Raw genomic sequence first — 27645 nt, 5'->3', positions numbered from 1 at the left:
TGAGATTGCTGGAAGTTATAGCATTTTATTATCGTGGTAATCTCCAGGCGGATGGGAAGAACACTGGGTAAAAAATTTTCAATTCTGTCCAAAACAGACAAAATTCTAATATATTTTAACTAGGCCCAAAATAACAGTGCAGAAATTTATAGTATATCAATAACCTAAAATATTTGTGTGGCAGTATTACCCCATCAGTGCTCCTTCACTCTTCATTTCGGAGGCAAATCTTGGTTGCGCGTGTGTAACCTTCTGTATGACGTTCCCGAAGCTAGAGACACAAGAAAGCTAGAGGAAGTTAGAGGGCGAGAAAACTAGCCCCTCTCCTAATGTTATACCGGTAGCATAAGTAAATGTTTAATTTTAAATCAGTGAAAGCGTATTCATGTAATTGTCACATTTCCAGATCCCGTCTGGGTGTTTCTCTAGAGTTTAGGTGATGTCTTTGTATACAGCTAGACCTTACTGGTCGTTGACGGAGTTGCAGACATGGGCTTTCATGAAAATGGGGTAGCCATTTTGTTTTCGCCCATACTAGGGCGCTCACGTGATCTCCCACTTCCGGGCTGTGTTACGGAATAAGGTTTATGAGTGGAGGAACCGGCCTGTCCACCGTGAACCACCGACCTTCACCAGGTATCTGCGTTTGATAATGGATTTCTAAGGCTGTCAAACACCTTTGTTCGTCTCCGTTGATTCTTTTGGCGCTATTTCTTCCCCCAAAGCGACGGCATCGACGTATGACCGATTTCTAGTTACCGAACTAACTCCGTCAACACCTAAGCCACCACGGACTGGTATGTCAAGCACGTGATCTCCACCTCCAGTTAACTCCCCTTGACAGCTTGTGCGTGACAGAGCTGGGTTTGACCGCGTTTTGGTGGATGGGGAGCTCTTCTGTTCCTCCCCTAATTGTTCACCCAGGACGTTCAATGGAACGCTCTCCGATTCACCGATGACCTCCAGTAACGGTTCCGCTACGTCAAATGTATTTGCTTTCTTCATACGCCCGTGTCGCCATTTTCTCACCCGATCTTTCTCTCTCCGCCTTCTGCGCTCTGGGGATTTCGAAAGGGAGGTAATCTTGTCGATATCCCCTCCACTTCTGGACAGCTCGTCTCTCGACTCAGCATGCAGATCAACTGCGGCCGCCCCGAAAGTGCCCTTTGACCTTTCCAGTAATGGCGACCGGTCGTCTGTATTGGAGCGGAGTGGCGCCTCCTCGTATCCAACAGTGGCGGATCGGGAAAACTCTGCCGACCTTTTCGCTTTTAGCTTCGCTGCATCCGAAGGAGTGAAGGACGACTGGGAGCGACCCTTTTTCCTCTTTGGATAATCCTCGTCAAAAGAAGTCATCTTGTGTTGCCTACTCTGTAGGAGTGCACCCTGGAATATCCCGTCATAGGTGTTGCCAAGGCACATGGACATTCGCCGAGTCCTGGCTTGTTTCTCCTGCAAAAGCTGCAAGATGTCGGTGTCTTCTTCTCGTCTTATATTCTTGTTGGTTCTTTCTTGGTGCAAAAGCTGGAAAGGGAAAAAAATACCAAAATTTAAAATGTTTGTAAAATAAGTCTCGCATTTGATAAGGTGGTATACTTTAAAGGAGTCGCGCTCTGAATTTCCCGCTCTATTTTTCCCTATTAAGTCAACATTTACACTAAAGCCAATTCGATGTCCTCCTCACCTGACTTTGTACCAACCCCTTTTCGAAAGATAGCAAATTTTTTCTCATCTGGGAATACTTATACGAGTATTCAGTATTCTGTTCAAACAAGGCAAAGTTAGGCGGTCACCAAAAGAACACAGGGTATCATTATACTTTATATGTTAAATTTAAATAGATATTTATGATCGCAGGAAAAAAGTGCAATCAAAATATTATCTCATTCCCATTGTTTCAATGTCTTCTCGAGGAAGGAGTGTACTTACATTCGCTGGATTCTTTGCTAACATTTTACGGACGTCTTCCACGGTGGGGTTTCCGATGAGTTTTGTCCCTTTCCGCTTGCCGACATCGGAACCCCACGAGGCCTCGGGTTTTGTACTTTGACGCCGGAAAGGGCGAGTTTCTCGTCTTTTCTCCGCAGCAACAATGGTAGGGATTAAACTGAAAGCTCGAGATCGTCGTCTGATCATGTCTTGTTTACCTTTGAGAACAGAAGAATGCATTAATAATTATAATCTCATCGTTGCACAGTAGGAACATAAAGAGTCAATGATCTTTGGACATGTTTTGTTTATTTCTTAGCTTCGGGATTAAGGCCACTGTCGGTAAAACTTCGATAGTCGTGAAAATGGTCAACATTTATTCATCTGATTATGTATTTATTTGATTGTTGATTTGCGCCATAAGAATATTTTACTTATACGACGGCGACCAGCATGAGGTGGGGGGAAGAAATCGGACAGAGCCTGAGGGAAGCAAATCTTTCGACATACCACCGGAGACTTGAACTCAAAGCAACTGCATTGGTGACAGGCTTATGGGTTTATATAATTGGTGCTTTATGCCCTGCCCAGGGATATTTCACGTATTAATCGGCATTCAGGTTGAAATACCCATGCGGGACTAAGCGGAAACAACCCTGTTTAGCCAGGTATTTGACGAACTACGTGTACGGTACGCCACACGCGGAAAAGTTCATAGGTAACTTTCCAAAGGTGCGTGATTTAACCAGGAAACTTCGGTTTTCTCTATTCATAAAACTTTGGGAAAGGCAAGAAAACCAATAATCAAATCAAATAAATAAATCATGCAGGTATATACCGGTACAGGAAGCCGTAATGCCTGTATTAAACGAGAGGCCTACACCAGTAAATTGACTATCTCCCTGACTTAAAACCGCAGCCGAAGAAGCCAAAATTTCATTCCAAGAACGTCGCAGTGGTCAAGGACCAGACAAAAGCAAACGTGTCGTTGTTTTAACCGTGTCGGTTAACGAAGGGCCATTAATTCCGTCTAGTTCTCCAAAAGTGTAACCATAAATATCTCACCGCTTTCAAATGGTTTTATGTCTTCATCAGGACGAGTTTCAGGCTCTGAAGACGAATCCCCAGAGCTGCTGACATCTTCGTCAATGTCACTGGAAATACTACAACATAACAATTTTCATCACTCTATAAATATATAGAAAAGAGATAAATAAGATCTAAACTGCTGTAAAAAACCCAATTAAATAAAATGTAATACTAATAGGCTAAGGATTGTTTCCTTTCATACTCGGCCTGTTTGAGGATAAACAGCCTTATAAACAGAGAGAGTTTTGTCCCTTGTACGGCCTGTTTGAGGATAAACAACCTTATAAACAGAGAGAGTTTTGTCCCTTGTACGGCCTGTTTGAGGATAAACAGCCTTATAAACAGAGAGAGTTTTGTCCCTTGTACGGCCTGTTTGAGGATAAACAACCTTATAAACAGAGAGAGTTTTGTCCCTTGTACGGCCTGTTTGAGGATAAACAGCCTTATAAACAGAGAGAGTTTTGTCCCTTGTATGCTTTTTCGTCATATTGCGTTTTATTGCATTATGTGGGGAATATGAGACCCACATGTGGAATGATGGATGCTCAAAACATAAAGCGGACAATCTAGTAACACCTGTGACGACTACCAACTTGTAGTTTCCGTTCTTTTGGAGAAGATGACGTCAGATCTTTCAGAAAATGAGATGTTTTCATGCAAGGAGCTGAATAATACACCAACAATATTTATGCCTAAATCTACTGATTCTATCAGCCTATAACGTACTAAATTCAAAGCCCGTAACAAGCTGAATTTCAAGACTATAACATAATAATTCCAAGCCTATAGTATACTGATTCCAAAGGCTATAGCATACTGATTCCACGCCTATAGCATGCTGATTCCACGCCTATAGCATACAGTATAACATACTGATTCCAAGTCTATAACAACCTGATTTAAAGGCTTTAGCATACTGATTCCACGCCTATAGCATACAGTATAACATACTGATTCCAAGTCTATAACAACCTGATTCAAAGGCTATAGCATACTGACTCCAAGCCTACAGCATACTGATTCCAAGTCTATAACAAAACTGATTCCAAGGCTATAGCTTATTAATTTCAGGTATATAACATACTGATTGCCATGCCTATCGCATACTGATACCAAGCCTGTAGCATACTTTTTTCAAGCCTATAACACAATAATTTCAAGCCTGTAACATACTAATTCCAAGCCTGTAATATACCAATTCCAAGCCTATAACGTACTGATACCAAGCCTGTAATGTACTAACACCAAGCCTATAATATGCTAATTCCAAGCCTGTAATATACCAATTCCAAGCCCATAACGTACTGATACCAAGCCTGTAATATACTAACACCAAGCCTATAATATACTAATTCCAAGCCTGTAATATACCAATTCCAAGCCTATAACATACTGATTCCAAGCGTGTGATATATCATACTGATTCCAAGTCTATAACACACTAAATCCAAGCCTGTAACACGATAATTCCAAAGCTTTAACACGCTCATTCCAGGCTTGTTACCCGCTCATTCGAAGCCTGTAACATGCTAATTCCATGCCTGTAACATACTGAATCCAAGCCTGTAACACCCTAATTCCAAGCCTGTAACATACTGATTCCAAGCCTGTAACACGCTAATTCCAAGTCTGCAACAAACAAATTACAGTGATGCTTATTTACCTTCCGCGCTCGTCTTCATTAAACAGCAGCAAACTACTGGCGTACTTCTCCGGAAACTTCGAGTTCGACAAGTTCTCAAAGTGTTGTCTGCGGATTAGACGAGAGACGAACTTATAATATTCTCAACATTAACAACCTTGTTACATAATAAATTTATTTTACGAATTTATTTATCTAGATTTTTTAATTAATCTAGTTTGTTTTTAATTATGTTTGCACGATGTAAAAGCCCAAGCATACAGCCATATAATTAATTTATGTTGTACACCGTTCTGAAAGTTGGAGAAAAGATAGAAATTACATGAAGTTGAGATGAAAGAGATTGAAAAGGTAGCTATAAATATGGTCTTAAATATGTTTTTCAATTTTTCCATAATGAGAAGAAGACATTTGAAAATGATCTGTGAATAGTGGGTATCTGGGACCACCCTTTTGGTATATATTGTCCTAAACACAATAATGTTTTAAATGAGTATATAACACAAGTTTAATAAATATCTTTGTGCTAGAATTTGGTCTTTTCAGCTAACAAATGTGTTCAACCTGAATTTAAATCATATTTTAATATATTCATAGGTATGATTAAAATTAAGATCAAATGCATGTTTTTGGATATAAACAACAAATTTACATTACAATAAATTTATTATACATGCAAAGGCGATTTATATCAAGAAGTTGTACCAAGGAGTATTTTCTGTTTTAAGAGACCAAACTGTGTGTATTTCTTGATCAGGAAATGGGATAGGAATATTTTCTCCTTTATGACACCCAAAAAGCCTCTGCTCCTATTTCAGGAGAGCGAATTTTGAGTCTTGTCTTATTAAAGACATTACGGAATAGGAATATTTTCTCCTTTATGACACCCAAAAAGCCTCTGCTCCTATTTCAGGAGACCGAATTTTGAGTCTTGTCTTATTAAAGACATCACGGAATAGGAATATTTTCTCCTTTATGACACCCAAAAAGCCTCTGCTCCTATTTCAGGAGACCGAATTTTGAGTCTTGTCTTATTAAAGACATCACGGAATGGGACTATTTTCTTTTTGAGGAAACTGATTATGAGTCTATGATTACTAAGATTTTCTCTCTAGTATATACACTGATGGAATTCCAACACCTAAAATACGGATACAGCTAAAATTCAGTATGCAGGCTATATACGAAATCCATTCACTGTTGTTATTTCACTGCAATTACGAATGCGGTAATTTTTATTAGAAATAACTGTACATTTGTCCAACAATCACCTCAGAGCTATTTTCTCAAAGGTTTCCATAATTCGTTCATCTGTTTTACTCGGCGTCCTCTGAAAAACATTCCTCAGGTATTTGTCGTCGTAATACTCCAGTATTTCCTGAAAGACCCACAAGAAGAAAACGCACAAAGCAAGATACCTTTAGTATATGTGATGACGATTTCAATCTAAGTAACCAGTGTAAAGTCTGACATCTCATGATACATGAACCAGTGTAAAGCTTGACCTCTCATGACACATGAACCAGTGTAAAGTCTGACCTCTCATGATACATGAACCAGTGTAAAGTCTGACCTCTCATGATACATGAACCAGTGTGCAGTCTGACCTCTTATGATACATGAACCAGTGTAAAGTCTGACCTCTCATGATACATGAACCAGTGTAAAGTCTGACCTCTCATGACACATGAACCAGTGTAAAGTCTGACCTCTCATGACACATGAACCAGTGTAAAGTCTGACCTCTTATGATACAGATTTCATTCAATTCTGGCGAAACTGTGAGTACTACTTTTGCAAGTTTTCAGCCGTAAAAGGGACAAAATTGTTCAGTTATAAATAAAATATAAATAAACAAGAAATAAAACATAAACTCGGGATTTGTCTGTCACTGTGAGACTGTCTTGAAAAGTGACAACAACAAAAAAAAAACAATTAGTCATTTCCACTGCACTCACAGAGCAGTCTTTTTTTAGTGTAGGCATGTCATGGAAATCTTTCGGGTGAAACAAAGTGGATGGAGATGAAACACATAACTTACCCTCCAAAAGTATTGGCCTTTTCTCCCAAGCACTTCTTCTATGCCAGCCATCACGTGATCTGTTACCTGACCAGTGGGATGAAAGCGTCATTAAAGCTCAGTTTTCCAGCGCAAGGGATTGGAAATTTGTAACAAAGTGGTTCATCTACACGTTACAAACCCATAGTGGTTAATTAATGATTCTTTATTAGTTGTCAAAGGTACAGGGGCCACTTTCACAAAACTTCGTAAATTAATTTTTCGTAACTATTCCCGTCAATGACGTCGCCTTATGGCATTATAATCTAGGCAAAGTCTTTTATGAAAAAAGTTATGAAAAGTGACTTATGTAGCTTTGTGAAAGTGGCCCCTAAAAATGAGATACACTAAAATTTATGACAAAAAAACATATCTGCCCTAGACTGGAGTGTATCAATAATAACCTAGTAGTTTTATGTTCCTGGTTACTTACTAAATGTTAGTTCGGTTTGCATCCATTAAATCAGACTGCTTAACCCATCTCTCATAATGTGTATACTGGAACTGTACGGCTTTTACCAGTAAATAAATTTCCATGCAGGTTTCTGTATATATACGGTTGAAATTTTCCAGTGAAACAACTAACCACTGGGAAGATTGTCGATATATCTTTTACGGTCATAGTTTACGTCGTACTCCTTGCAGCGCATGGGTCACTCTCTACCTTCACTTTACATCACTGCCACCATGCACTAGCAAATTTTGTACATAAACCTTAAACAACGCCGAGGTAGGCATGGCGTGACGGTGATCAGGCAGGAAGTGATGTCAGAACACTCAGAAACTCTCTTTCAGCCTTTGTTTATAATAATACGTTATACACACACATTTCCTTCATTTAAAATATGGACAAGATGATTCTAAACCAACACCTGACACGATTTTAATAATGAATTCTGATTAAGTAGTTCCGCTCAAGGATACCAGTGGTGAGGCCAAGCGTACATGTGTCGCAGGCTCCAACTGTCAAGCTTGTCTAGTGGTGGCAGTGATGTAAAGCAAGCGTTTAGAGAGGGGCACATGCGTTATAAGGAGTACAAATAGCTCACGTGAACATTGATTTCCTCGTAGATACATAAAACCTTTCTTTCTTTAAGCCGGATTCGGAAAAATTTCACCAGCGGTTTGATGGAGATACCCTAGAAAGAATGTAGAAAAAAACAGACCGTAATCAAAACTGAGAAAGATGCGAAATTTTATACCACAGGCAGTTCATATACTTCTTTTTCCCTTTGGCTCATCGGACCAATGAGGTCGCGTGTTCGAATCCAGGTCTCGCTTATTCCACGCACAAAAATTGACTGCTACAGCATAAATGAAACACTCAAAAATGCAGAGTAAAACACGAATCCATTAAATAAAGACATATTTCCTCTCAACATAAAGGGTGGGGCAAGTAAACAGTGTACCCCCTTACATATGTACGAGGTTGTACACAAGCACTATAAAAGTGATACGAAGCTACCATTTACCTGTACGAAAACCGTGAAGAAGATAACCACAAGAGTTGTTGTAACAAACATGTCTCTGTGAGGGATATTGGCCGGTTCCAGCAGATCAACCAATGAAAAGCACACAGCCCCGCGCAGACCGCCGTACGCCTGTGCAAAGTAAGGCAAGATGGCGACGATTGGAATTATTGTAAGCTGGTGTGGAGATGGCAGTGACCTAATGTCATTGGTGTTTTATTACACATTGGTGTTTCATGCACATGAAGACAGCTATCTTTGGTCTACATATTCGTGTACATTTCTAGTCATTAATTATATCCAGGACTAATATCATAGTCCGAGAATGGTGTAATGTTTTACCAGGGAAGGTCACAAATCAAGTTTAGAGGGTACCCCATTAAAAAACTCGATACAGTTATCTGCTGTTGTCAAATATATGCATGTCAAGGCTATAGCAGTAGCATTTTGAACTCTTATACTACATACTAGTAAACTCCTTCCAATACGGCCATAAAAATAATCGATCGACATCTGCGCTTTCTTTAAATCGATAAACGAAAACGTATGGAACATGTGTGACAGTATACTTATTGATTTGGAAACGAATATGCCAGGTAATTACAGGTGACAGGTAACAGCTAAAAACTCTTTGACAGACTATTACGGCAACTGTATCAGATTTTTAAATGGAGTGTGCTCTCATGTTGAAAAAGGAAATCCATTTTCACAAGTACACTGCAAACTACCTAATGTAAACCGGCATACAGGACAAGAATGCCCAAGGCAACAACTCCAGTTTGTAGCGTTTGAAGGCAGCGTTCTTCAAAATAATTATTAGTAAGACTTACCATGATGAATTGTTCTTCCAGATCAATCTTTTTCAAACGATTAACTTTATTAGCAATAAACGTCAGGAAGAACACAACTACAAACAAATAAAACTTTTGATCACGAATTGAAAATTAATAAGTGAATTGATGCCTTAATCAACTGATACCAGTCTAACACAATGGCGAATGTGTAAATATTTAGGTCTATCAATCAATGAGATATTCTGTGGAGATACACAAAGAGGTCTAAATTGTGGTAAGAAGACATGGATGTCTTTTTAGCTGTAATGCTGTAGTGCTTGTGTAGTATGTCATTACTTTATGAGCACATATACACTGACAAATGTGACGTACTACAGGTAAAAGCAAAGAAGTACACAGCCTTGGTCCGGTTTGTTACAAACCAGAAGGACACAGACTCGCATTACAACTTCCGTTTTTCTGTGTATATTAGGGTGTAAAGTCTTTTTTGGCTGCCAGCCTGCCGTTTTTGGAGTACAGGTACATGCTTGGTATTAAAAAGATGGAAAATGTCTAAACTTTGGGCAGGTATGAGTTTTAATGATGAAAGTTTGAAATTCTGGTCGTGAGGACACAAGGAGAGAGACGGTGACGAGGCTGCGAGTGACGTCCCCTTGGCTTTGCTAAGCACCCCACCCAGCTGCCGGCAGAGAAAGGTCCAGGTTTTGACGGTCAACCTATGTCAAGATTTTTATGGCTTCTTTCTCACAGGCTGGGCGAGGTATGCACCAAAGCTTACTGGCCACAGAATGTTTGGGACTGAGATACAGCGCTAAACGTTAACATTGTCGCTTGTGGAAAATTAATGGGGGTCTGTGGCCAGAAGAATTTGTAAGAACTTGTAAAAATTCCTAGCTGCCCAAGTTTTAATAATCTAATATGCAAGTAAAGGACAAAAGAAAAGGAAATATAACAGGAATGAAACTTTCTTTTCTTTATAATGAAATCCACGTAAGTGATGAGATTAAACGGTTTGTCCAATTCACCCAAAAATCTCACGGCGAGGCACAGAACGAGGGTCCAGAGGGTAAATCCCGTATGCCAGATCAGACGGCTTCGAAAGAGAGTCATGCCCAGGAAAAGGAAGATGACGCAGTCGCTGGTCGCGCTGGAATGTGGAAAATGTATAGTGCTTTACTCAGTTTTCATGTACGTCATCAGTTGGATTTTGTAATGGTGGTGAAACACCCTCAGATACTTTCTTTCCAGGCTTATAGTGCTGGTGAAATACATCAAATACTAAATCTCCTCAGCGTAATAAATCTAGGAGGTGACTGTGTAACACAAACCATTTCCGTTTCCATTCCTCCTGACAGTCTTACCGCAAGGGAAAGCTCTTTCTGCGCTTTGATTTATTGATTTATTTATTTGATTGGTGTTTTACGCCGTACTCAAGAATATTTCACTTATACGACGGCGGTCATCATTATGGTGGGTGCAAAACGGGCAGAGCCCGGGGGAAACCCACAGCCATCCGCAGGTTGCTGACAAACCTCCCCACGTACGGCCGGAGAGGAAGTCAGCATTAGCTGGACTTGAACCCACAGCGACCGCATTGGTGAGAGACTCCTGGGTCATTACCCTGCTTTAGCGCGCTAACCAACTGAGCCACGGAGGCCGCTTTGATGTACATTATACAACATGTATCTGACGTGCCTCAGCATAGGTATGGACCTACATACAGCACTGGAATCAAACTGACACCTGAAGCAGACAGTGTCCGCTGATGAGGGCATATCTGAGGTGGTGACAATTGTCACTGATTTGCCGAAGTAGTTCCAGTTTTGGACTGTAGAAAATGGTTCATTGATTTGGTTAGGACATGATTAAAAAAAATGTTTGTTGCGTGCAGCCTGGCCGAGCTAAATTCGGGCCAACTCAATTTTTTTCCCCGGAAATGTGAGAACTTCTTTCTTAGGGACACAGACCCCCGCGGTTTCTTGAACACAAACCACCGCACTGTTCCGATTTACCCAAATTTGATTCTGTATTACAGGTTTGTTCCCGCCGGCGTCAGAAGAAAATTCACTTCATCCACCGCTTTACTGCGCATTTATCTACATCTCCCATGAATGTAGGTCCTAAAAATCTAACAATTCTCGTCATCGGTTAAAACCTAATGTTTATCACAGATCCATACGACCTACCGTTTAATTACGCCGGTGAGTGTGGCTTAGTAATGCTCCGTACGCCAATAAATCGTTAGATCAGTTGCCCCACATTCGAGCGGCTAATACCATACAATCCTGCATGTGAACTGCACAATAACCACACCCCTTTTAAACATCTGGGTTCTATCTTTTCTTTTGTTATCCGCGACAAAAGGACACGGATTTTTTGTGAAATTTCAACTATTTCTCCTACTGTTAATTTAGATATTGGGAAAACTCGGTATCCCATTTAGATTTGTCTCATTGTTACATATCTTCATGTCCTATTTTTGGCTCCTGTTGTTATCGGTCGAGTTTTTATTATTTTGTTCTTGTAATTGATTATCATTATTCTTTACAGTTTGCTATATTGGATTTCTTTTGTAGAATCTCAGTCGAAGCAAAATGAATAAATATGTGCAAGTACAATCAACGTTATTAATCTATGGTAACTGATAACTGCGCTGGCAATACCAATGTTTGTTTAGAACTCGCTTTATGTGTTGAGATCTTCTTGTATAAGCCTGTGAATATTTAACATGGCTCCACGACCTTGTTTGTTTTACAGCCTGCAGTTTTCGTTTCATTTATTCGTCCAGAAGCTGCGTGTTTGTACAGGTGTGTTAAATGTATGATTTGAATTAACTTATGCTTCAGTCCATGGTTTACTTTGGGAACTGCAGTTACTTTGACTAATAAAAAATCTTCAGCATGGCGTTAAACAATTTATGAAATAAACAAATAAACAAACAAACAAACAAACAAATAAATAAATAAAAATTAAATAAATAAATTATTAAATCTTCACTGCCCCATGACTCAACTATTGTTCTCTATCAACAAATACAGAGTAAGAAAACGACACACTCTCAATAAATAATATGCTAAGTTCAATAGATTTCATTTGATTTGATTGGTGTTTTACGCCCTACTCAAGAATATTTCACGTATACGGCGGCGGCCAGCATTATCGCGGGAGGAAACCGGGCAGAGCCCGCGGTAAACCTGTGACCATCCGCAAATTGCTGGAAAACCAGCAATAGAAAAGTTCAATAGAAATTCTGTTATTTGAGTGATGCTGGAATGAATTTTGTTATTACAGCAGGTTATTCTCTCAAAATATAGCGAACATATTCTGCATTGTACAGGACTATGTTATAATAATGGAATACATTCTAGCATAACTCAGTCAACAAAATTAAAAGGTTATTTTGTTGATTGTGGCTATGAACGGTCCAAGTTTGATGTCAACTTGCAGTAGTTAAAGAATAAACGCGATACCAATGGGAGGTTTATCCAATCTATAGCCTAAAAGAACAAAAACATGGCTAAAGGTTTCCTTACCTCTGCATTTTGCTGAAGTACTTAACAGTGGTACTGGATTTCTGTGATATATTGTGGAAAGCGTAGTTCGCTTGTGTTAGCCCACAGCCTATGGTGCTGAAATAAGAGCGAGAGATAGAAAACGTGCGGTAATTACAATTATAAAAGTTGCATCAGAAGAGACATGCAACTTGTAGAGGGTGAATGAGTAGCCAGGCTTGTTCTTGAATGAAAATGAATGCGCCAAACGATCGTTAAATCATTGCTCTCCGACCTTTTGGCCATTTGAGTGGCACAATGTTATTTTAGCCTCACATCTTTCCTTTACTTGGACAACGATGCGTTTGTAACAATAATGAAAACCATGACAATGATGATAATTGCGCATATGATGATGACGACGATGATGCTGATAACGAGAGCCTAGCGCTCCAATGCTTACCACAATGTCTATAATGATGATGCCAAGTGTCTTTAGGTGTGATGATAATGAAAACTGTAATGATGACATGATGATGATGATGATATCTTATAGCAGTAACAGAATACGGTTACTTCAAATAAGGTTAAGTACTTTGCTTCGCCTATTGAGCTGTTGTGCGCTCAAAGTAAGTAAATAAGTATGGATGGATCCACCACATCCGTTGTCCCTCCGCCAGTTCTCGTGACAACGTCACTTTTCATTTCACTCCTACTGACCCGGATAGCACAGTTGGTAGAGCTGTCAGGAACCGGTAGATCCAGGATCAATCCTGGGACGAGTCACACCTAAGAAGTTGAACTTCCTCGCTTGGCGTTCAGCATGAAGGTTACAGTGCAACGATTGGTTGACCCGTATCAGTATAATGGCTCGGGCGAGCGGCCAATTGCGCGTTTTTGATTGACAGTTCGGAAAGGTCTATTGTGTGCAGAGATGTTATATAGTATACTTTGGTTACTCATAGGAGAGACTATAAATAACAATGTGATGGGAACAGTCTTCAATACCTTATTATTCCGGAAAAGTGGAACATTTCAGCCACCAGGAAAGACATGTAGGCTAAGACGAACACTGCCAGGGGCTCCACAACTTGTTTAAAAATAGACAAGAAAAGAAATGCAATGAATTCCAACAATTATTGGGTTGTTGGTTTAAGGGGTGAACGCTTCGATCTCTGTCCACAGAAAACCACAATCCTTCACCCAGTATTCATTTATTTATTTATTTATTTATTTGATTGGTCTTTTACCCCGTACTTAAGAATATTTCACTTATACTACGGCGGCCAGCATTGTGGTGGGAGGAAACCGGGTAGAGCCTGGGGTAGAGCCTCGAAGCTGGATTCGAACCCTGGTTGACTGGATGTCTCTTTGTAACTCTTTACAAGGGATCCTGAAAAATTGCTAAGTGCAACGTTAAACCCCAAGCACTTACTCACTTATAAAGGCTCTGTCCGCGAGGGCCCAGCTTCGAGAATTAGGCTGTTATTATATCAAAATTCAATGAGTGAATATATAGAGTTGAGCAAAGTTGGCGTAAGATTATACCACAATGTTGTGGGAATTGGGCTTACGATTTTTGACCTAGAACGTTTATTCTGACGCCTAGATCCAACAAAACATTCAAGGTCAACACGTTCCCAACTGTGCTAACTGTATTTAAGCGAATATTCAGCAAAACATTCAAGGTCAACAAAACACTCAAGGTCAACACGTTCCCAACTGTGCCAACTGTATTTAAGCGAATATTCAGCAAAACATTCAAGGTCACCAAAACACTCAAGGTCAACACGTTCCCAACTGTGTCAACTGTATTTAAGCGAGTATGGTGTTGAACATACTGTGGGAATCATACTGTGTATCAACTTCGCCAAAGACGGCCGTGAATATAAATATACAGAATTGTTGGGAAAATAGAATCCGATTGGAAGAAAAGGCGAATTACCTCTAACATTGACTGTGTATTTGGTGATAACTGCGGTGAATATCCCACACAGTAGACCCACGAAGAGACCCCCCAAGCTGACGGTGAAGAAAGCGGCGATTCCTAATATCACCTGAAAACAGACGATTAAAAGAGTGTGTGTGTGCGGGGGAAGAGGGAGGAGGGGCTATAGGGAGAACCTTAAGAACCAAATAAACATAAACAATACCGGTACTCACAATTACATCGTATATATGACTACAATAAGTTCATACATGTTGTATGTCTATCCAATATATACAGATGTATTGCCGTACCACAACCTGAAAATGGGACCTTGAACTATATGACGGGTTAAAATTAGTGACATACTTGCGCAGCTGTGACTTCCTCCATGATATTAAACTCTTTCATCATATTGTAGAGAACAACCGTTACGGCATCTGTGGACAGACAAAGAAGGGATTAATGTTTGTGCTGAGGTTAAGCAGAATTTCCATTGAGACTTTCGATAAAGTTAAACGGACTGATTAGATTTTAACGTTGAACATAAGAATTACGTCAGTTGTGAGGCAGTGGTGAGGTATCATATAGAAGTGGACACCTTACAAAAGCGCAGTTCCTGGAAGAAACCGCGGCCCCACGCCGAACCAGCGAGGACACGATTCGAACCTACGATGTCACTTATGAAGAACCGACCGGGAAACAATACGCAGTTGTGGCCCATGATCAAGATAGACATAGTGCCAACTGGATGCTGTCTTAAGGGAAAATGTGTTATCATCATGAGTTATCATCCCTTGGACAACGTTCACATGGCGCTATGCCTGTCTTAATTTGTCATGGATCATACATATTGTGTTCCTTTGGGCCAGTGATTTATTTATTTGATTGGTGTTTTACTCCGTACTTAACAATACTTATACGACGGCGGCCAGCCTTATGGTAGGGGGAAACCTTTAGGCCAGTGAGATTTTGTGGGAAAGTAAACATATTTACATATTAAGCTGACTGTCATAACACTAAAACATTAACGTGGATGCCTTAATTACATACAGGCAAACACCAGGCCTAAAGCTAATAAGCTGAGGAAGTAAGGAAATACATTACCATTCAAAAGAGACTCGCCAAATACAAGGAAGTACAACACGTTGTTCACTCCTACCTCCTGGAAGATTGCCAAGACCTGAGGGACGAGAGAGAAAACAGCTGAGGGACGAAAGAGAAAACAGCAACGAAGGATGTCTTAATAATGGGCATAATAACTCTCATGACTGAAGACGAAAACTGTTCCAAGTGCAGATGACTAGTTCATTTTGCAAAGGACGTAACTGTCAAAAGGGTTTATCTCTTTGGATAATGAAAAGAGAGGTATTTAACAACCTAGAACTGATAATTCTTTGTCGAATACTCTATACACGAATGCGAGAGTCTGACTAGACTGATCTGCTGTAAGTACAGTACTTGTATAAATGTGTAATAGGAATGTCCAAATCCGCATGCTGAATCCGTATCAAACCGACTCAAATGTTGTACGGTGATTTCGTCTAACGCTGTAACTAATAGGAATAAACTCCTATTTGCAGGTATGTACACGTGCAAATTCCATGTATTCTTCTCCCTACGATCACCGTTTACCTTTGTATGTCAAGTTTTGCTAGTGTCTCGTACAAAGAAGTGTTAAAGTTCTAGTTAAAGTTAGCGTTTATGCAGACGATAAGCACGTCACATACATTCGTGTGCCATCGAGCGCACCTTGCTTGTTATTTTTAGCTTTTTGCATGTTGTGGTAAAACTAGCCACTTAAAAGTTGCTTTGGTAATGACATTAATGGTTTCCTGCAGACAGCAGACAAAAATATAGCGTTAAACTTCTGTTAATAGTTTGAATTCGATATTTTCATCTATTCCTAACCATGCAGTTGTGGATGTTTAAATGTATGGTAGCCCATTTGAAACGTATGTCCGGAGTTCTTAGATACTGTTTCACGAATTTCAATATACTAACTTGTAAGTTCGTGTGGAGAGATACCATTTGATATTATAAACATCAGGGATAAGTGTATTCATGGAATTATACCGTTTCTGTATGTAAGATGGATAGTACCATAATGTCATTACATAAAATACAGCGACATGACTATGGAAGATCAACGGTGACGAATTGTTATTACATTTAAGTCAAGCTGTAAAATATGGAAGTTTAGCTGTAACATCGTATTTATTTGTACTCCGACAAGCACCGGCCGACCTAAATGATGTACGGCGATTTCGTCTAACGCTGTAACTAACAGGGATAAACTCTTATTTGCAGAGTTCCTACATGTCCTGGAGTTGGTGTTAGTTCCTTCCCGCCATCAAACACATCCACTAGATTCATAAACCGGGATACACGTACAGAAAGTATGTATTAAATTTGATTGCTGTTTCACGCCGTATTTAGGAATATTTCACTTACATGAAGGGTGCCAGCATTATTGTGGGAGGCAAAACTACCGCCCTTCGCCAGGTACCTGACAAAGCTCCTGACTTAAAGCTACGGAGAAACCAGACGAGACCTGGATTTGAACACGACACCTCAAATGACCATGTGCAGATTGACTACGACGAGAGAAGGTCTTGTACAGGTGTATACAATGCAAAGACATATGTATATTTATTTATTTATTTATTTATTTATTTATTTATTTATTTATTTATTTATTTATTTATTTATTTATTTATTTCATTGCACTGTGTTTTACGTCGAACACAAGAATTATTCGGACGCTGGCCAGCATTATGGTGGGAAGAAACCGGGTAAAAACCGGCGATAAGTCATGACCATCCACAGGTTGCTGGCAGACCTTCCCACGTATGGCCGAGGAAGTAGCCAGCATGAGCTGGACTTGAACTCACAGCGACCGCATTGGTGAGAGGCTCCAGAGTTATTACGCCGCGCTGCCACTCTAACCACTTGGTCATCAAGGCCCACACGGGAATCAGATTTGATCGTATGTTGCAGGAGGAAAATAATCCACGACCATTCGCAGATTGCTACCAGTTCTTCCCACTTACGATCGGAGAGAAAGCCAGTATTAAGTGGACTTGAACTCACATCAATCGCATTTGTGATCGCACTTGGCTATGAGCAACCCGTTTACATTAAAATCAATTAAGTGAACAAGCGTATATTAAAATCACATAAGTGAAAATGTGTATTTTGAAATGAAGTAAGTGGTCATATCTGTAATGAAGTCAAATATGTGAACATGTATATATTCATTTATTTATTTATTTTTTTTATTTGATTGGTGTTTTACGCCATACTCAAGAATATTTCACTTATACAAAAACCGGCCGTAAATGGAAAGGTCTGTTAGCAACTTGCGGATGGTCGTGGGTTTCCCCCGGGTTCTGCCCGGTTTCCTCCCACCATAATGCTGGCCGCCGTCGTATAAGTGAAATATTCTTAAGTACGGCGTAAAAAACCAATCAAATAAATAAATATACAAAGACGGCCAGCATAGGTGGTTGATAGGTGGAAACCGGGCATGTGTATGTTTAAGTCAGAACAATAACCAGGTGTATACTAAAGGCTTACGGCAACTGGATCCACGGCGACGATCAGGGAACTGAAAACCAGGCACTGGACAAAGTTTATGTGGATTTCACCCATAACACCGACTTCCGCCAACATGTACAAGCTCGGACCTGAATAGAAAGGCTAGTTTTACGGTCTAATATTTTTCTCATTCCACTACTTTCCAAAAAAAAAAATTCAGAATCTTAAACATGTGCAATACATGGAAATATAATTATGTAACAAGGTATAATGACATATGCTTAAGTGCAATAAATAATAATGACGTAGCTGATTGGAAAAAGGCTGATTACATGAAGGAGAGACAGACAGACAGACAGACAGACAAAGAAACATGCAGGCTACCCATTTTGGAGGATTTTGTAAGTTCTATTCATCTTACAAAGTTGTTCTAGGGTTTCTTTGGATGATAGGATGATATCGTACTGGAAAAATAGGAAGTTTCAGGACCAAAAGCAATATTTCGCAACCTTTATATATTTGCATCTTAAGATGTGTTTTATTGATTTCATGTCATATACGGTATAGTTATTTTCAGCTTTTCCGATACGGGAGAAACAATAATTCATACATGTAAATGTATTAATAATATGTACATCTTTAATGTCCCAAAACATGATTAATGCAAATACAATGGTAAAAATTTCTCTTCACTTTTTTTTTACCGATATAAAAATAATCACATACACCAACTGTTTTTATGTTAAAATTGTAGATTCTAAAAACATACGTGCACAGTTTCACATTTCATTGATGTTCACCAACATTAAAAAGGTAACAAGATATCTTTAAGTAATGTATCTCCTAACTAGTTTTCCCTATTCTCACCAGCATTAAGGTCAGATTTTCACAAATTCAGCATAAATGTACAGAGATACCTACCGATTATAAAACAGTTGAGAACCGTGCCCTGAAAAAAAGTGGTAAATTAATAGTAAGTATAGAAGTCATCCAAAATTATTTAATTATAATAGAAACACGGCAACCCCTGCTGTCATGAACTTTACAAACTTCATTTTATGCAGGAGCTCAATCCCTTATGAGATAATTCTGATCCATTGAGACATTAATATAGGAATTCGATCCCTTATGAGATCGTTTTTAGCCACTGAGACATTCATACAGGAAGTTGATCCCTCATGAGACAGTTTTTAGCCATTGAGACATTCATACACGGAGTTGATCCCTCATAAGATCGTTTTTAGCCACTGAAACATTCATACAGGAAGTTGATCCTCATAAGATCGTTTTTAGCCACTGAGACGTTCATATAGGAAGTTCATCCCTCATAAGACAGTTTTTAGCCATTAAGACATTCATACAGGGAGTTGATCCCTCATAAGATCGTTTTTAGCCACTGAGACATTCATACAGGAAGTTGATCCTCATAAGATCGTTTTTAGCCACTGAAACATTCATACAGGAAGTTGATCCTCATAAGATCGTTTTTAGCCACTGAGACGTTCATATAGGAAGTTCATCCCTCATAAGACAGTTTTTAGCCACTGAGACATTCATACAGGGAGTTGATCCCTCATAAGATCGTTTTTAGCCACTGAAACATTCATACAGGAAGTTGATCCTCATAAGATCGTTTTTAGCCACTGAGACGTTCATACAGGGAGTTGATCCCTCATAAGATCGTTTTTAGCCACTGAGACATTCATATAGGAAGTTCATCGCTCATAAGACAGTTTTTAGCCACTGAGACATTCATACAGGGAGTTGATCCCTCATAAGATCGTTTTTAGCCACTGAGACATTCATACAGGAAGTTGATCCTCATGAGATCGTTTTGAGCCACTGAGACATTCATACAGGGAGTTGATCCCTCATAAGATCGTTTTTAGCCACTGAGACATTCATATAGGAAGTTCATCGCTCATAAGACAGTTTTTAGCCACTGAGACATTCATACAGGGAGTTGATCCCTCATAAGATCGTTTTTAGCCACTGAGACATTCATACAGGAAGTTGATCCTCATGAGATCGTTTTGAGCCACTGAGACATTCATGCAGTGAGTTAATCTCTCAAAAGATCGTTTTGAACAATCAAGACGTTTCATGCTGGAACTTAATCCCTCATGGGCTTGGTTTGAGCCAGTGAGACCCAATCTGATCTCTCATGAGATCGTCTTGAGTTATATATATATATGTATATACACGTAGAGGTCTAAATATAATTTCACTGCACTCGAAATTAACGTGCTATTTTTGCTCTATCACGCAGACTGCATAATATGTAATTTTCTTTTTTATGGCCGTGCGGTTTCTTAATCCTTTTATGACGTACTATTATGGGGCATTCGTGCTAATACCTTTCTAAAATAAAATTACATAGACGTGAATGAATAAGTACAACAGTTAGGCTTCCAACGACGTATAATGATAATTGTCAAAAACAATGTCGTGAAAGCTTTTTGCATGACATATACGGGAATAGAGTAATTCGGGTGCATGTTGACATTTGCATTTATCAGATACCGTAGTTTTATCGATAAGCTGCTAATGCACCTGAAGATATTAAACATTAATAGCTGTGACGCATTTGTAATATACAGAATACCCTTTACATTTAATTTTGGACAGCATATACTGAGATACAATGCTGGCCGACGTCGTATAAGTGAAATATTCTTGAGAACGGCATAAAACACCAATCAAATAAAAAATAAACAGATGAATACAGAGAAACAAATAAGTAAGTTCAATCCCTTATGAGATAGTTCTTATCCATTGAGACATTAATTAAGTAATATCATGATGTACAACTTATATATATTTCCTGTGGTGCTTTTTCGCAATGTTGTTTACTAGTGATTGTATGATGATTGTAAATGCGGTTAACCGTCTTTTAATTAATATTAATATCAAGATTTCAAAATTCCAGGCGTTAGATTATACATGTCGTTTACCATCTGCACTATTTTACAATAAATACAATAATTCTAATGTGGACAAACTCAAAAAACGTTGCGCTTGGTGGTACTTTGGTTTCATCCGGAATTCAGGTCTGATTCATTATTCTATTTTTTGATTAGTGTTTTACGCCAAACTCATGAATATTTCACTTATACGATTGCGACTGGCATAATGGTGGGAGGAACCGGGGAGATCCCGGGAAAACCCACTGGAATCACAACTGATATTACGTTGCAAGAAAGCTTGAAATTTTGCATAAGATGGCTTTTCATCTTTTCAAACTCATTCTCACCACAACAGCAAACAATAAGACGGTCCCCACGTTATCGAAGAACACCCGATCATGAAGGCTGTACGCCGATTCCAGTATTATTCTACAATAAAAGAAGTTTTATAGGATATATAAGTGATAAGTTTGAAGTAATACACCAGGAGTGTCACTTCGAAAAAAGGAATAACTCATTTTGATCCCATTTTACGGAAATATTGGGTGAATATTGGGAGTCTTTCGTTTTTCGGAGCGACACTCCCCGTGTACTACATTTATTTATTTATTTATTTATTTGATTGCTGCTTAATGTCGTACTCAAGAATATTTCACTTATACGACGTCGGCCAGCATTATGGTGGGTGGAAACCGGGCAGAGCCATGGGGAAACCCACGACCATCCGCAGGTTGCTGACAGACCTTCCAACGTACGGCCGGAGAGGAAGCCAGCATGAGCTGGACTTGAACTCACAGCGACCGTATTGGTGAGAGACTCCTGGGTCATTACACTGCGCTAGCGCGCTAACCAACTGAGCCACGGAGGCCCCATTTTCACTTATAAGATGACGGTTACCGTTACGGATAAGGGAACCGAATTTCTCGGGGTTAACCACCGACCTTCGGCAAGGTTCTCACGAACTTTCCCACATGTGACGTATACAGTTATTCACGCCCTATTAGTGGAAGACAAGTGGTCTTCAGCGAACGTTAGACTGTGTTAGAGCTGAAGAAATCCACAAAATCGCCGTCTAAGGTTTGAACCCACGCGATTGAAAGTCAAGGGTGACTTCCTACATCATGACACTTACGGTGGAAGGAGAAACAAGAAGAACAACCTCGGAGTGAGATAAATTGGAAATATCTCATCTTCGTGCAACAAACTGAAACGTGAAAATATATCATATCAACCTTGATGGAAGAAAAAGTGTATTTAACATTTTATTAAAGCAAACTATAACTACCTTTTTAGGCCTGTTCAAGCCTTTTTTGTGTTTGGTATATGGTAAGTTAGGAAAAAAATACATGTAGTAATTACGAAGGCAGATGTATCACTTATTTAAAGATTATTATAATATGATAAAATTAAGCAATATAATTTTTCCTCTTTCAGACTATTTGTGTGAGAATTGAATTATAATGGTTTCTTACATTACCATGGCTTAGATCGGAAGATTTAAGAAAGCTGCTGCTACCAATGGAAAAATTAAAATACTTTTTTGGTTCTGAAACGTATATGTTGATTCCTTGAAGTAACAATGGAAAAAAGTAACCGAATGAAGGTGACAAAAATGTCAGAAATTGAACAATCTTTTCCAAATCAAACTTAGAGAGAAAATACACCACGAAAATTAGCAAATACATTCCATCAACAGTAGTGCATGTAAAGTTTACCAAAAAATACGGTTAATGAAAAATGTAATAGAAAGGACATTCCTTATTTCTGGATCTAATTTATAAATTTTGATTACAAATTTGAGCGTATGAAATCAAGGAAGATCGTCTACTTGCATTACGGGTATCAAGGTAAATTAGACAAAATATGTACCATATATATATATATATATATATATACTCCCGTTGTAACACCGTTGCGAATGTTACAAATACAAATACACATATCGCAAACTGACTCACTGGCTCACGTGCGTGCAATACATACGCAAAAAATGCACACAAAAGATAAATTTTTGGTTCATCTGCTATTTAAAATTTACACATTACAAAATGTTAAAAAAAAATACAATTACCTTAGCCACTGGATCATGCACTTCGTTATTAGCTGTGTATTTGTAGCAATGTCTGTCGTGTAACAATTGTTAGCACAAGGTCAAAAATCAACACACGTACTGCACAAGAAATCCGAGCGAATAGCATGCATCTATAAACCTCTTACTGCAAAATAAAGCCGACAAAAGTGCCCAAGATGATGAGTAAACTATGCGACAAAAGAAGAAATAAAGAAAAGAAGCATCAACTACATTTTTACTTATTTATTTATTTATTTATTTGATTGGTGTTTTACGCTGTGCTCAAGAATATTTCACTTATTTATCATTATGGTGGAAGGAAACAGGGTAGAGCTGCTCATCGATATTAAAATACATATTACATAATTAGCATGTTGCTATATCACATGATTAATAATCGTAAATATTGTTCGTTTGGTATTCACTAATTATAAAATATTTACAGAAACATCCTAAACAGCTCCATGTTCTACATTTCCAAGCCAAACCTACATTTTTTGGATGCCACTAAGCAGATCAAGAAGTCTGTCTGTCTGTCAATCTGTCGATCAAATTTTCGACAGCTCATTTTTTTAACATGGCTTATTCGTTTAACGAGGGGCCGTGATGCAAGACGACACAAAATGCTTTATGATGAATGACACACAGCTTTACCGAGAATTTGAACTTGTTTTGGTCATTTATTCCATTCGTGATTTACATTGCACTAAAGGATTTCGCACTCTTATGACGGTTGTCTCGTTTTTATGGTTGGAGTGAGTGAGTGCTTGGGGTTTAACGTCGTACTCAACAATTTTTCAGTCATATGACGACGAAGGAATCCTTAGGGTGCATGCACGTGTAATGTGCCTCCTTGTTGCAGGACGGATTTCCACCGCTCTTTTATTTAGTGCTGCTTCACTGAGACGACTTACCGAAGGCAAGTAAGCCGCCCCGCCCGAGCCATTATACTGATACGGGTCAACCAGTCGTTGCACTATCCCCTTCATGCTGAATGCCAAGCGAGGAAGTTACAACTTCCTCTTTTAAAGTCTTAGGTGTGACTCGATCAAGGATTGATCCTGGATCTACTGGTCCCGAAGCGGACGCTCTACCAACTGTGCTATCCGGGCCGGTTTTATGGGTGGAGGAAACCAGGCTGAACTCAATGGAAACCACCGCACCTCGCCAGAAAACTGACAAACCTCCCGTTGTTAAGCTGCAGCCGCAGCCACGGGGAATCTGAATTCGAACACGCGGCCTCAGTTGTTAATGACTTGTTAATGGAGTTTACAACAACTGTGTATAAACCATGCCAGGAACATACCACGATTCGGGAACGATGGAGGAGAGGAAATCGGCGTGATGGAATCCTGAAAGTAGAAAAGAAGCAATAGCCTGTTTGATTACAAACTCAGGTGGTGTGTTGCAGAATATTAAACGGCTGTCTGCCAGACACAATAACTAGCTCCTCACTCTGACTTTCCACATTCCCGCTTCACACCTGTCTTATATATAAACAATGAATGAAATAATAATCTTGAAGGTCTCAAGTGATTACATTTGCTAATATAAAATATTTGTACCTTCAAGGAACAATTTTGCACTTCAGATAGCAAAGTCTTTTTAACCTTTTATTAGAGCCATCGGTAACCCCTAAGGTCAAGGGCTCATATCCATATCATCACACGTAAAAGATTCTATACCTTTCTTATTTATCAATAATTAAGCTAAGTGATAATAATAATTAGTTAAGCCCAGGCTACACGTGCGCGCAGTTCATGACAATTTATACAAAATTTGCCCCCGAATTAAAGTGTGCCGGGTCAATGATTGCATAATCCTGCCGCACAGACATCATAGGTTGTAAATTCTGCACGGTTGTTTTGCACCTGGTTAAAGTATATCATAATTGTGATATCTGCTTTGTTTTAAACGGAGAACTGTCTGCCCAGGTTAATGGGCCTACTACTCGACCAACCTCTGGGTGTTACAATGGCGACAAGATATAACATGACCTCACTTCCAGGTGCATGCAACAGAGCTAAAAAAATGATGCTCATCCTTGAATTTTTTTTATATATTCTATAGAGATACATGTTAGTACAAGCTCTGCACACATGTATATATGGTACTTTGTCATAATACCGCACGAGAGTTTGAGTATATATATTTTCTCTGTTGATGTTGTTTACTGCCTAAATACTACTAACTTGAAACATCACGCATATTCTTCATAGCGCATGCGCCGCTCCATATGGTCGCTTGATATCACGGCTATACGTGTAACTAAGAAATGTTGAACTTTCGACCCTTTTCGTTGAGCTTCACCGCTAACGGTTTTCATTCTCTCGTGTGGTTCTTCATACATAATCCTCATTCATCCATAAAGATGAGCCAAGCGTTTATTAAAATCATGCTTTGCATATACTTCTCATAAAAGAAAATGCATACGTATCAATTATTTATATGAATAATTAAAGGCTGAACCAGACTTTTTCATTAACCGTTTTCTGACTCATCACCGTGACCTTGCCGCTGTCCGCGATTTTTTTATAAATTTTTTTGAGGTGACAGTGCTTTAAAACGAGCATAGAGACCGAGGGGCGCATGCGGTGTCGAGGAGTGTGAGGAATACAAGGTCAAGTCAGGAAGGAGAGTTCAAAACAAATATTTTGTCCCTATTTTATTTGATTGGGGTTTAGCACCAGTATTAGAAAAACTTCCACTTATTTCAGACGATGGTTAGTTTTATGGCTATAGGAAATCCGAGAGCCTGCGTGGACAGAGTAAACCAATGCCTATTAACTGTCTTATAAAAAAAGACAAAGACTATTCCCTTCAAATTTGTCTCCACCATCGGAGACAGATATCACGTTTCCGTCTAAGCTATTTAATTAAAAATGGTTGGGGTGGGGTAGGAGGGGGGAGTTAACAGTCATATTCACCATATATATCACCTGGATGACCTGTACTGCCATGCACTCCAATACACGTGGAAGCGTCGCGAATATATTACTAGCATGCATAGAGCGCTTATCTAACCTAGATGACCTGTATTTTACATAATCTAGTTCGTAAATGACAGTTGGCGTGTTGCTGACACCTGGCAAATCAATGTAGCTTAGTGCAAAAGGCTCAACTGCAACACGTACAATTCGTGATGTATAATGTATATATTGTTTTGCCTATATATACATTTATATATACATTTATATAGTCACTGCGACATGGTCTGTTTAGCCCTAAACAGGCCATGTCGCAGTGTATTATTTTGTATGTATTATTTTGGCATAAAATGTTGACAAAAGCAGCCTCTGGGAATTATCAAAATAAATACAACATACGTTTTAATAAAGAAATATTAAAAATAAGTTTCATTAAATAGTAACGAGTTCTGTACAGAGGGGAATGACTTTCTTCTGTCATAGGAACTGACTGTAACCCATGAAATTTTCATGAACTAGTATAAGCTTAAACATTTTGACACTGTGCCAAACTATTTCCCTTTATAATCAACTCCAGTTTTTAAGCAGCTTATCCCCAAATCTGTAGGGTTTGAAAAATGGCCAATACATGTAGGCCCATGAATGCCATTGATGAACTTTGGTTAACATCTCTACAATTTTGGCAACAGAATTGACAACAGAAGTTGGCAGTGTCTTGGAACAGGGTCAAATACCAGTAGAGAAGGGATTGATTATTCTTGTAATATATACTGACACCTTTGGCTAACACATGTTAAACGCATAGTCAAGACTGGTAAGCATCCCCTCCCTGCCCCCTGCCACAAGAGAAAAAAAAAAAGAAAAAGAAAACGCTTTGCAGTCTGACCTACCTACTTTACATACTCCTGCAATAATAAGAAACAAAGCGATGATAAACGGCTGCTCCACATACTCGTAGTTCCAACTCGCCACGTGAATACCGTGGCTCTTGTGAGATTTGCCGTCTGTGTGGTTGCCATGACTACCCGAGCCGCCATCTTCCTGCGAGGCATTGGCGATGATGTTTTTGTTGTGATCAGTCGACGAACTTCTTTTCGTAATCAATGCGTTGCCAGGAGACAAACTCTTTCCACAGCAACCATGGATAATCACACAGCAGAAAATAACTACGAAGTGTATCACGTGACTCATGGTGGTATTTAGGCAACGTCACATTATATCGAATATGTTCTTTGTTTTTTTGCCGTCTCTTCACATTGATATGGATTCTATACTGTCGTTCGAGTCCATTTTTGTATCACTACAAAAGAAAAAAGAAACAAAATGCAAAATTTACCTTTAAAAACCAAACTACCCATTTTAGAAGCTACTCAAAGTTATAGCAGCTCGTTTTACAAAACAAGCATATGCAGTATTACATGACGTAACTACCCTGGAGATGCACGTAACAACCCTGGAGATGTATGTAACTACCCTGGAGATGCACGTAACTACCCTGGAGATGCACGTAACTACTCTGGAGATGCACGTAAATGCCAATGTGATGCACGTAACTATCATGCATCTCATGTATCTGAAAATATTTCTTTCTTGACACGTATTTTGGAAATCTTTATTACCCCTCTATTTTATGTATACTTTCCGCCTATGGTCGGAAATATTCTGAAATGACGTCATCGATGAACTTACTGGGAGCACGTGACCAGCCTAACTCTCCAGAATCAGGCGCTCTCCCCAACAAAGCTGTAGTGATAGCTATCACTGTAGATGTCACTACAGCAGAATAGTTTATTTCCGGACT

At 39.1% G+C, this 27645-nt stretch overlaps 1 protein-coding gene across 1 annotated transcript; it reads right to left on the bottom strand.

The window, feature by feature from the left end:
* Nucleotides 1-2: 2 nt before the first annotated feature.
* On the bottom strand, nt 3-27035 carry LOC135479397 (Na(+)/H(+) exchanger beta-like). The gene is made up of 22 exons (XM_064759220.1): nt 26735-27035; nt 24224-24269; nt 23064-23105; nt 21979-22050; nt 21194-21275; nt 18862-18889; nt 17980-18089; nt 15508-15583; nt 14770-14840; nt 14419-14530; nt 13482-13563; nt 12516-12611; nt 10008-10129; nt 9019-9095; nt 8192-8320; nt 7769-7858; nt 6702-6767; nt 5932-6038; nt 4682-4768; nt 2995-3092; nt 1930-2147; nt 3-1524 (listed from the first exon to the last, which is right to left on the bottom strand). The coding sequence occupies exons 1-22, from the start codon at nt 27033-27035 to the stop codon at nt 670-672; spliced, it is 2967 nt and encodes a 988-aa protein (XP_064615290.1). The 3' UTR covers nt 3-669.
* Between the last annotated feature and the right edge of the window lie 610 nt (nt 27036-27645).

Source organism: Liolophura sinensis, chromosome 12 (assembly GCF_032854445.1).
Source record: "Liolophura sinensis isolate JHLJ2023 chromosome 12, CUHK_Ljap_v2, whole genome shotgun sequence".
Lineage (NCBI taxonomy): Eukaryota > Metazoa > Mollusca > Polyplacophora > Chitonida > Chitonidae > Liolophura > Liolophura sinensis.
This window is presented reverse-complemented; position numbering and strand designations above follow the sequence as displayed.